The sequence below is a fragment of the Danio aesculapii genome, chromosome 3, assembly GCF_903798145.1.
Source record: "Danio aesculapii chromosome 3, fDanAes4.1, whole genome shotgun sequence".
In the NCBI taxonomy this organism is placed as follows: domain Eukaryota; kingdom Metazoa; phylum Chordata; class Actinopteri; order Cypriniformes; family Danionidae; genus Danio; species Danio aesculapii.
Window position 1 is genome coordinate 2,712,432 of NC_079437.1, and position 12,882 is coordinate 2,725,313.

General features: G+C 39.2%; 1 protein-coding gene across 1 annotated transcript; it reads left to right on the plus strand.

The window, feature by feature from the left end:
- Positions 1-1,337: 1,337 nt before the first annotated feature.
- On the plus strand, positions 1,338-3,052 carry junbb (JunB proto-oncogene, AP-1 transcription factor subunit b). The gene has a single exon (XM_056452870.1). It carries the CDS (start codon positions 1,683-1,685, stop codon positions 2,613-2,615), a length of 933 nt encoding a protein of 310 aa, XP_056308845.1. The 5' UTR covers positions 1,338-1,682; the 3' UTR covers positions 2,616-3,052.
- Positions 3,053-12,882: the final 9,830 nt, after the last annotated feature.

The window sequence follows — 12,882 nt, forward strand, 5'->3', positions numbered from 1 at the left end:
TATTCAGCTTAAAGTTTTAAAGGCTTTACTGGGTTAATTATGTTAATTAGGACAGCAGTTTGTTCTGTAGACAATACAAAGTATATATTTCTTAAATACTGACCTAAAACTCATTGTAAAAATTAAAACTTTTACTCCACCCTAACAAAAAGAAATGACTTTCACCTGAATAAAAACACAATGTGACTCTGAAAGTTTCATTGTCCTGTTAAACTGCACTTGGGAAACATTTGAAAATGATTAAAATTTCGATAATTATTTTACAATATTTCTGTCTGCACCATATATAAAAACAACATACCAACGTTTGAGCTACTGACCTTATTTACATAAGAATTACATGATCAGCTCATGTGAAATGAATCCAAATGTATTAATTAGAGAATCATTATATAATATTGTCATTACTGTTCGAGCTTAAACCTCTGGAGCCACGGAGAATGTGAAATAAAGCCTTTAATCTGAAAGAAGAACCTGTTTTTTGAGTCTGCCAAACTATGAATAACTTATTGGCCTGCTTTGGAGATTTAATCAGCTTTTGAATTAATGATATACGGATATAATAACACCCCAGATGTGTTTTCTGTTCTAGATCATGTACGTAAATGTAAGTTTGCTGATATATTAAAATGTCCGCATCTGCGGAGTCCAGAGAAAGTGGGCGGGGCAGCGCACACTCCCGCTGAAGAGGAACTCCACGTCACCGTGCCCATATTTGGACTGTAAACTTCCTACAGGAAGCTGCCGTCTGAGTGTCCGAGACGAGCAGAATGTTTGCTGTCTGACTTTTTCACTAACCTGCACATTCAGCAAAGTTGAAGTTTAAGCTACCATTTAATCCTCAAATTGGTTTAAACTGTCTTTTAGACGAAAATCATTTCAACAATAACATAAAACCGCAATAAAAAAATGGCAGGGCTCTGTTCAATAATAAAACAGCTTTATTTCGAATATTTTCATTTTATCTGTCACATCACATCTCAATGAAACTATAAATACACTAATTAAGATCATATTAAATATTAAAAATAACTATTTAAAAAATAAACCGTAGACTATCAGCTTTATTTTTGTATTATAGCTACCTAGCTATAAGCCTACCTCATTAATCCGATGTTCGAGGGTATAACGCGTGAATCGGTGTATTAGATTCTTAATTATGCTTTAAAATCGTGATATAAATTCGCCAATGGATCGCTTTACTGCGGCTCTGGTGCGCGCTTCGCCCTCAGGCTTGTTTACCGTCCCAGCAGTTCCCGACAATGACGTGAGAAAGCGTGTGACGTAACGGCGTTGGGGCGTGACCAGCTGTCAGTGCGGGAGCTGCTTATAAAAACCAAATCGGGATACCGATCCACGAGAAAGAACGCATCAGAGCAAATCAAACCAACATCTCTCTGAAGGAGCGTTCACTTTCAGTAGGACAGACTCAGAGATATCCCGAGCTCAGGAGCGTTTCACTGCTGCTGTTGTGTTAGTCGGCTCATTCTGGCGGAGTTTGGCTTGTGTTTAATTCATTCCAGAGGAGCATCGACAGATTGACTCCTGAAAAGGGGAACGGGACCGAAAACGCTGCTTTATTGACTGTCATCGTTATTCGCGCTCCTTCTCGGACGGTTTAACGAGTGGACACTGAACTGTCAGGCTCGCCAGGTGAAACAGCGCTTTTCCAGGAGAACTCTATGAGTACAAAAATGGAGCAGCCGTTTTATCACGACGACTCGTTTCTGTTGGGTTACGGTCACAACGACGCGGCTCTACACGACTATAAACTCCAGAAACCGGGCATGAACTTGAACGTGACCGAACCGCCCTATCGGAACCTCAAATCGGACCTCTATCAGACGTCCAGCGCCGATGTGGGCTCGCTCAAACTGGCCTCTCCGGAGCTGGAGAGGCTCATCATCCAGACGGGCAACGGCGTGCTGACAACCCCCACACCGGGCCAGTACCTCTACGGTCGGGGAATCACCGACGAGCAGGAGGGCTTCGCGGAGGGCTTCGTCAAGGCTCTGGATGAGCTCCACAAGATGAACCAGATGCCCCCGCCCAACGTGTCGATTGGAGCCGGCGGCGTGACGACGTGCTCGACAACTGCGTCCGTTTTCGGCTCCTCCCTGCAGTCTGAGCCTCCCATTTACACGACGCTGAACGCATACTGCCCAGCACCCAGCCACCCGTCCACCACCATCAGCTACCTGCCGTCCCACATACAGCAGAGTCAGCACCCGGAAACCGCGCACGCGTTCCAGCACCCCGGCGTGCTCCCTCAGCGCTTCTTGCCTTTGAAAGAGGAACCGCAGACCGTTCCCGACATGCACAGCAGCGACGGCTCGCCGCCCATGTCCCCGATCGACATGGACTCGCAGGAACGCATCAAGGCGGAACGCAAGAGGCTCCGGAACCGACTGGCGGCCACCAAATGCCGAAGGCGCAAACTAGAACGCATCGCGCGGCTGGAGGAAAAGGTGAAGGTTCTGAAGTCCGACAACGCCGGACTGTCCAACACAGCGTCTGTTCTGCGGGAACAGGTGGCCCAACTCAAGCAGAAGGTCCTGAGGCACATGAACAGCGGCTGTCAGCTCATGCTGACCAGTAAGATGGAGGCGTTTTAAACGCGACCGGACTTTCACCAAAGCAAAACGCAGAAATAACACTGGAAATTGTTTGTTCGACAACTGAACGACACTCGCGAGCTCTCAGCTGAGCTGTTTTGGACCCGTCCTGGGCTCCGAATAAAAGCTCGTCGCGAAGCCTCCTCTGGGACGGAAGTGAACGGACACTGCGGCCCCCAGAGAGCCGCGCGCGCGCGCCTCGACGCAGTGGAAAGGCCAGTCGTAGTATCAATAATGTGTTTAATGTCATGATCAACTCTGTATTTGATCATGTGGACGCATCTGATATTTCGTGCAGTACTGTTTCTGAACTCATAAATTATTGTGTTAGTCGGGTTGATCCTGACGCGTATATGTTAACAATGTCACATGTTTACAATGTCATTTTTTTATTTGATGTGTGCGCTGTTTATTTAAGTAAATATATTGAAATATAACTTTTGGGAGTGTGTCTTTTCATTTTGTGTTGTACAATGTGTCACTTTCAATCAGTTATGTAACCCAGTTCCTCCGAGTCTTCATATTCAGCCAACGACTAAATGAAAACTCAACTAATTTATTGTGGCTTGACCATATTAATCTTCACTCCTAGTCAAGTAATCAGCTGATTTCTGGAGGTTGTGTATTGATCAACACTTCCTGCATTTGCGCTTTCACACTGGAGGCACTAGGCCTGCTGACGTCAGGCAGCACACCATATATGGTCACTTTTGCTCCTCGTACGTCATTCTCCGCCCACAGGCCCAGGCGGAATAGTTTCACCGCTCCAGGATCAGCGGGGCTGGAGAGCAGAGAGGGGGTTTCCGAAGTTGGACAAGACCACTTTAAACATGTGGGATGGTGTGTGTGAGAGTTTCCACAGAATTTAGTGGGTTGAACCGTTAAGAGGGAACAATGATGCTGCTACAAATAACCGAAGCTTACAATTTAGACACATTTGAGATGATATGGAAAAGACGTAATAAAATCATTTAGAATTATTAAATATTTATTATTATTATTTGTCTTTAAATAGGCTATTTGACTAATTTTCCCATTTTTTTTCTTTATTTTTCTTTATTTCTTTATTTTTTTAACAATAGTCAAAATTTTAAGCGCATCAAAACACTTGCTGCATTATGAATAATAATAAATGAATATTTATAATAGGCTACTGTACAATATTGGCATTGTTCAATACATATTTTAGATTTGCAATAAGTTCGGTGAAATACTAAATGCACAAATTATCAAAGCAACAAGCAGAAAAACACATTGACCTTCATACAGAGAAAACATGGTAAGTTACCCTATTTCTCCAGCGCAGAGGTGGTGTTTTTAGGTGCTGATGGGAAACAACATAAGGGTGACTTAAGCTTAAATCACAATGTATCTGTAATTATATAGAATAAGCATGCGTATAAACTCTTTTCAAGGCCATAAAACTGATTTGTTTATGTATTTATGAATGTTTTAATGCCATATGAGCAGCATTGGCTATATTCATGGAAGCACTTGTACCAAATATTCAATATATAGTTTATAATCTGTCTTAATATCTGTCTAAAACAATAATCTGTCTTAATAATCAATTGTACAAACAGTCATTATACAGATACAAAAATAAAATATTAAATTATCAATAACGCTGATCAAAAAATTCATATTTCGGTTTGATCAATAACAAATATTATTATGAAGACCCCTTAAAAATATTTCCCTTTAAAAAATGAAGAAATCTATCTATCGTTTGGTAAAACTGCTTACAAAACATTAAAAGTTTTCCTCAATCAAATGATAAAGGACAGAATCAATTGTTTTCAACATTAGCAGATGACTAAAATTCTCAATTCACTATGTTACTGCGTGGTTTTAAGTTTTTGGGTGCCTTCAGGAGATGAATGAATCTTTAGGGAAGTGAAACACTGATGCTTCTGAATTAATAACCACAATAACAGGTACTATTATATGTACTTTATATGACCCTAAAAATAAAGTCTCAACTATTAGGCGTTTAACATCGGCTCTGAATCGTGTGGGACGTTTGTTTTTGTTCCACAGCTGGTAAATTGGAGGATTTGTTTTAACACGGTGAGAAAAGCCCACTCGGGTCCACCTGTCGATGACGTCAGTGACCCACCTGCGTGTTTTTCTGCTCGTTCTCGAGGTGGAAATCAAAGGAAGCCACTTCAAAGCACCGAAAGCGGGCGCGAGAGCACTTCGCTCAGGTTGTTTTGGAGATTTTAAAGGTGTAGTACGCCGCCATGAAATACTTCATCTGAGAGATTCTCAGTGTCAACAGCTCTTTTGGCTTCGTGAGTTTTTCTTGTGGAACAATGTCACCCACCTCTTCACTTATTTAAATGGACTTTCCATGGTGTCAGTTGATTTTGATATGAAAGTTCAGGTTATACACAACAAAAATGGTTGAGGTGAAGTTGGTTTATATCATCACAATTGGTCATTTTAACGATCCCTATATTGTTTACCACAATATACTTTAAACATTCGGTCTGAGATTGCATTTACAATGACTTAAAAACAATAACAACACTGTATATTTGACTGTGAACGATGTACTTTAGTAGTTATTGGCTGCTGATATGATTTTCCTGTTTATAACTGGCAAATAATATTTACTGAAATTATGTAATTAAGGAGAAAGTCTGAATGTGCGAATATAAAACCAACTTTACCTCAATAAAAAATGCTGGGTTGTTTTAACCCATTGTTAGTTCAAAAGTTGGGTAAACATAGCCTATATTTTTAATTTAATTTTAAAATAAACTAATGTTTAGATTGTCCATATTTTACCAAACGTTGGGTTAATGCAACCCAAAATCCATGCTTTTAATTTAACTCATGCAACTATGTTATATTTGACAGTTGCTCTGAATTTGGCGGGCGATTTCAAATTTAAATAGAATGTTGCGTGTGAGGCGAAAATTTAAATCCAAACAAAATGCATAACCAACAGAACGCTGGTTGGTTTATAACTAAATATACGTGTTTGTTGTGCTTTATATTTCTCTAATAAAAAACAAATGGACTTACTTGGTCCGCGAAATGTCGCTGATATTCCTCCCACGTTTGACGAGCAAACAGGAAGACGGGTCTCATAACTTCCGCTTCTCGGACAAAATATAAAAACTATTGACCTTATTCTTTAATGCGGAAGTGTGCACGTTTTTGCGATTGTTTTAGAACTTCCGATTCAGCCGCCTATGGGAGAAATGACTAGTAATAATAATATGGCAGAAAACGGTCAAACTACTTGCTCTACAAACAAGTGTTTGCATAATAATACAGACAAAGTAGAATAATATAATAAGAAAATATCAGTTTGCAACACCAAGCAGCAAAACCAGCTGTTTTTAACATCTAAAAATGAATGCAACTGAATGAAACCGGAAGTCTCGAGCCAAAATGATTCAAATGGCTGCGCCTGCTCATACGCGGAGAATAAGGTAAATAGACAATAGATAATCAGCTAACAGTTGTCAGTCTATATTAATAGGCTGATTGTTAGTGAGAGGAAGAGAATTAAAATGAAATTAAATCTGCATAATGACAATGCTCTGTATTTAACAAAAAGTCCTACATAAGACATTTTACATAATATGGGGATTTGTCACACTCACTTTTCAGTGTTTTAGTTGGGTATTTTAATTTAAAACGAACAAAGTTTGAGTTATAGTGGTCACAAATGAACATCTAATAGTCTACATGGCCATACATGAACATATATAAATACAGTATATAGCTAATATATAACATATATGTGCATATTTGTAATTCTAATGGTGGAAAAATCCAGAAAAAAAATTACCGTGTTGGCGTGGGTTTCCTCCAGGTGCTCCGGTTTCCCCCACAAGTCCAAAAACATGCGCTATAGGTGAATTGGGTAGGCTAAATTGTCCGTCGTGTATGAGTGTGAATGAGAGTGTATGGGTGTTTTCCAGTGATGGGTTGCAGCTGGAAGGGCGTCCGCTGCGTAAAACATGCTGGATAAGTTGGCGGTTCATTCCGCTGTGGTGACCCCTAATTAATAAAGGGACTAAGCCAAAAAAAAAAACCTAAATGAATTGTTGAAAAATATATGTAAAGTGCTATTTTCCAATATTTGGAAATATATGTTGCATAAATGTACATACATGACAGATCCTTATATCTGTGAAAACCAAAAATCAACTTTTATGTCATATACCAGGTCTCACTGGAAGAAGAGACAGAGCTGTCTCAATGTGATCTCCTGGCTAAATAAAGGAAATAATAATAATAATTTACATTCCCCGGCCACTTTATTAGGTACACCTTACTAGCACCGGGTTGGACCCCATTTTGCCTTCAGAACTGCCTTAATCCTTCATGGCATAGATTCAACAAGCAGCTGGAAATATTCCTCAGAAATTTTGCTCCATATTGACATGATATCATCACGCAGTTGCTGCAGATTTGTTAGCTGCACATCCATGATGCGAATCTGAACAGTTGATACAAGGCAGGATGGATCCATGTTTTCATGTTGTTGACGCCAAATGCTGACCCGACCATCCGAATGACGCAGCAGAAAGGGAGACTCATCAGACCAGGCAACGTTTCTCCAATCTTCTATTGTCCAATTTTGGTGAGCCTGTGTGAATTGTAGCCTCAGTTTCCTGTTCTTAGCTGACAGGAGTGGCACCCGGTGTGGTCTTCTGCTGCTGTAGCCCATCTGCCTCAAGGTTGGACGTGTTGTGTGTTCAGAGATGCTCTTCTGCAGACCTCGGTTGTAACGAGTGGTTATTTGAGTTACTGTTGCCTTTCTATTAGCTGGAACCAGTCTGGCCATTCTCCTCAGGCCTCAACTAAAGCATTTTCACCCACAAAACTGCAGACAATCCCAGTAGATCAGCAGTTTCTGAAATACTCAGACCAGCCGGTCTGGCACCAAAAACCATGCCACATTCAAAGTCTCTTAAATCCTCTTTCTTCGCCATTCTGATGCTCGGTTTGAACTGCAGCAGCTCGTCTTGACCATGTCTACATGCCTAAATGCATCGAGCTGCTGCCATGTGATTGGCTGATTAGAAATTTGTGTTAAGAGGTTGGAGAGGTGTCTAATAAAGTGGCTGGTGAGAATATGATTTGCCATAAATAAGATTTCTATATGGGATTTAGTTGGCTTTAATACATTCAGCGCTCTTTTCTCACTCCTTTAGCACAAGAATGGCTCACAGGCCTGTAAAAGCTCAAGAATGAGTCAAAGCTCATTCAACAAAGTTTGACGACACAACCTGCATGTGTTATTTTTATCCTTCCTCCGTATTTAGCCTGAAGATGGCCTGACGGAACATTTATTTCTTCATACTTCCCCTATTTCACATGAAGAGAAGCTTTCTAACGCCTGACAGACAGCCAGAAGGAGCTTCATACAGAGGAGGGAGAAACATCAGCGACTGATGACGACAAAATGTGGGCTCATCTCCTCCATCACACACACACACATTTGCACATTTCATCTCTCTCTCCCACTCACACACTGTAAAACGCTCCTGCCATCTCATGAATATTCCTTCTTGTCTCTTCCAAGACTGATAGCCGAACGCCGAGGCTCAGATTGTGCTTCTGAGTGACACTTTCCATCAAACACCCACTGACTGCTGCTGCAGATCAACACATCATATAGTGTCTCATTTGAGTGGCTTTTAATCTGTGGGCCAGATCAGGGATCAGTTATGTAATGTGCACAAGCATTTAGTAATAATGCATGTCGAATAGGTGGTTCATCAATCAGAATAAGCAACACTGGTCAACATGAACATAGCTAAAGTAGGCTATTGATTAATCAGATCATTAATAAAAACTCATTGGGAGTGTGGTTTGAGGTGTTTGTCAAATGGTGTTAAAGGTCAAACCTAATATAGCCTAAATTATCATGGCCGTCAGTAACTGTAGATTGCCTTAAAGTGGGATTACAGCGCCATCTTGTGGTGCAAGCGCAATAAAACTGTTTCAATGGCCTTGAAATGAGGCGAATTCCCAGCTAACCTGCAACGTGCCTAGAATATTCACTAACGTTCTTTAAATATTTTGTAAATGTTAGTACAAAACGTTTTAGAACGTCTTCCGGACGGTATTTGTATTTGATTAATGCTTTCATAATATAGCTAGAAAACGTTCTTAGAACAGTTTTGGAACGTCTTCATGAAGTATTTTATTAATGTTCCCATAATATTGTTAGAAAAAGTTTCTTCTGGAACGTCTACATGACATATTTGATTAATGTTCTCATAATATTGTTAGAAAACGTTCTTAGAACAGGTCTATAACGTCTTCATGACGTTATTTGTATTTGATTAATGTTTTCATAATATTGTTAGAAAACGTTTTTAGAACAGTTCTGGAACGTCTTCATTAGGTATTTGATTAATGCTCTACTAATAGTTTTAGAAGACGTTCTTAGAACAGTTGTGAAACGTCTTCATTTCATTAATGTCTTCATAATATTGTTAGAAGACGTTCTTAGAACAGTTTTGAAACGTCTTTGTGACATATTTGATTAATGTTTTCATAATACTGTTAGAAAACGTTCTTAGAACAGTTCTGGAACGTTTTCATGACTTTATTTGTATTTGATTAATGCTCTAATATTTTTAGAAACAGTTTTTAGAACAGTTTTGAAACGTCTTCATGACCTATTTGATTATTGTTTTCATAATATTGTTAGAAAACGTTCTCAGAACAGTTTTGGAACGTCTTCATAACGTATTTGATTAATGTTTTCATAATATTGTTAGAAAAAGTTCTCAGAACAGTTTTGGAACGTCTTCATAACGTATTTGATTAATGTTTTCATAATATTGTTAGAAAACGTTCTCAGAACAGTTTTGGAACGTCTTCATAACGTATTTGATTAATGTTTTCATAATATTGTTAGAAAACGTTCTCAGAACAGTTTTGGAACGTCTTCATAACGTATTTGATTATTGTTTTCATAATATTGTTAGAAAAAGTTCTCAGAACAGTTTTGGAACGTCTTCGTGAGGTATTTGATTAATGTTTTCATAATATTGTTAGAAAAAGTTCTCAGAACAGTTTTGGAATGTCTTCGTGAGGTATTTGATTAATGTTTTCATAATATTGTTAGAAAAAGTTCTCAGAACAGTTTTGGAATGTCTTCGTGAGGTATTTGATTAATGTTTTCATAATATTGTTAGAAAAAGTTCTTAGAACAGTTCTGGATTGTTTTCATGACTTTATTTGTATTTGATTAATGCTCTAATAATATTTTTAGAAACAGTTTTTAGAACAGTTTTGAAACGTCTTTGTGTCATATTTGATTAATGTTCTCATAATATTGTTAGAAAACGTTCTTAGAACAGTTTTGGAACGTCTTCATAACGTATTTGATTAATGTTTTCATAATATTGTTAGAAAACGTTCTTAGAACAATTTTTGAACGTCTTCATTTGATTAATGTCTTCATAATATTGTTTGAAGACGTTCTTGGAACAGTTTTGGAACGTCTTCATGATGTGTTTGATTAATGCTCTAATGATAGTTTTAGAAAACGTTCTTAGAACAGTTGTGAAATGTCTTCATTTGATTAATTTTTTCATAATATTGTTAGAAGACGTTCTTAGAACAGTTTTGGACGTCTTCATAAGTCAGGATGTTATTTGCAGGCTATTTGATGAAACAGAGAGAATAATAAATCTTGTCATTCTGCATTACTGTACATAATGTTATATAGGACAAAAAAATTAACTAATATTGTACTTGGAGCACAAATAATCTTCTGACCCATACTGTTTTGCATTCGCCTTATTTTTTATTATTGAGAAAATATAATTGCAAAGTAAGAGAGTAACAAAAATCTGAAAAAAAGTTCAGCACAACAAACAAAAAAACAATAAGGTGCAACACGGTGGCTCAGTGGTTAACACTGACGCCTAACAGCAAGAAGGTCGCTGGTTTGAGTCCCGGCTGGGTCAGTTGGCATTTCTCTGTGGAGTTGGTTTATTCTCCCCGTGTTTGCGTGGGTTTCCTCCGTAGTGTATGAGTGAGTGTCTGTGTGTGAATGGGTGTTTGCCAGTACTGGGTTTCAGCTGGAAGAGCATCCGCTGTGTAAAACATATGCTGGATAAGTTGGCAGTTAATTCCACTGTAGCGACCCCTGATTAATAAAGTTTAGTTTAGTTTATTTATAGCACATTTTTTACAACACAATGTTGCCCAAAGTGCTGAACACAACCAATACTAATTAAAATAAGTTCTACATGACATACATAACAATTAAAACATAAGGGAAACCCCTCAACATTAAAAAGGCCCAAATGCTAAAGAGCAAAGACGGATTTTCAGAAGCTTTTTAAAAACAGATAGAGTTGGAGCATGTCTGATGTGCGGTGGAAGAGTTTTGGGGCGATAACAGCAAAAGCCCGATCCCCTCTTTGCTTACACCGGGGCCTTGGAACCGAAAGAATAAACTGATCAGAAGACCTTAATGACCACCCGTGAATATATAAATGTAGGAGATCTGATAAGTAATGTGGTGCCAAATCATTTATTCATTCATCATTCATTTTCTTTTCGGCTTAGTCCCTTTATTAATCTGGGGTCGCCACAGCGGAATGAACCGCCAACTCATCCAGCATTTGTTTTATGCAGCGGATGCCCTTCCAGCTGCAACCCATCACTGGGAAACACATACACACTTATTCACACACACATACACTATGGACAATTTAGCCTACCCAATTCACCTGTCCCACATGGACTGTCTTTGGACTGTGGGGGAAACCGGAGCACCCGGAGGAAACCCACACGAACGCAGGGAGAACATGCAAACTCCGGCAGATCATTTAGGGATTTAAAAACAAAAATTAATAGTTTAGAATCAACAAGCAGCCAGCCCAGAGAGGAGAGAACTGGGGATATGTGCTCATACTTACGAGCCCCTGTCAGAAGTCTCACCACCGCATTTTGGACTAATTGCAATCTATTCAGGGCATTTTGACTCATACCCACATATAGAGAGTTGCAATAGTCAAGTCTTTCCAAAATAAAAGCATGGATCAGCTTCTCAAGGTCATTAAAAGAGAGAAATGACTTTTGCCAGAAGTCGTAAATGGAAAAAACTGGATTTAACAACTGAATTTGCTTGTTTGTTAAATTTCAGATCCCTATCGAACTGAAGCCCCAGGTCTTTGATAAGTTGATAGCTCACCAAAACCTAATAATTCCAGAGGGGTAGGATCACCAAACCAGACCAGCTCTGTTTTTTCCTTATTGAAATTTTAAAACTGGACAAAAACCAGGTCTTAACCTCGATAAGACATCTCATAAGCCAATTAATAAGGCCATTTTTATCATTATTTTATTAGTGTCATCAGCATGAAAATGAAAAGCCACCCCATATTTACGAAATATAGATCCTGAAGGTTAAATATATATAAAGAAAAGAAAATAGGTCCAAGGATAGACCCTTGAGGAACTCCACATCAGGGGTCTGGAGGATGAAAAGGTCTGACCAATATTAACACAAAAGCTTCTGATTGACAAATAAGATCTAAACCATTTAGGAGCAGAGCCCCGAATGCCTACACATTTCTCAAGATGGGAAATAAGGATCTCATGGTCTACAGCAGGGGTCACCAAACTTGTTTCTGGAGGGCCGGTGTCCTGCAGATTTTAGCTCCAACCCTAATCAAACACACCTGAACAAGCTAATCAAACACTTTCGAATGCGTCAGACCGGAAATGCAGGGTCATGCGTTAAGTTTCGCAGGTTGCTGCGGTGCAAAGTTCAAGCTTGGTGAACTCTGACCAGTGAAATCGCATCATTTGACTGCGTGAGACCAATCGAGGATCAAAACACGACCTCTCTGGGCAAAAATGTAAAACATGGAGCAATCGCTAGCTTTTTAAAATTTCTAATAAGCTTGTTTAATCCCGCCCCTTTTCGCAGCGCCGCACGACAGAATTTCGCACACACAAAGCCCGGTGTGACCGTAGCTTTACTAGGTATACTTGAAACACCCAAGCAGGTGTGTTGAGGCAAGTTGGAGCTAAACCCTGGAGGGACACTGGCCCTCCAGGACCGAGATCGGTGACCCCTGGTCTATAGTGTCAAAAGCTGAAGTAAGGTCAAGAAGCATAAGGATCACAGAGTCCCCAGAGTCCCTAAATAACAATAAAGGGACTAAGCCGAAGGAAAATGAATGAACTAATGAAAAAAAAACAATAAATAAATTCACCAATTATTAATATTATAGATTTCGAATACATTAAAGCAGGGGTGTCC

Excerpts from the sequence above, each read along its gene's own strand:
- junbb (XM_056452870.1), top strand. The coding sequence starts at position 1,683 with ATGAGTACAAAAATGGAGCAGCCGTTTTATCACGACGACTCGTTTCTG.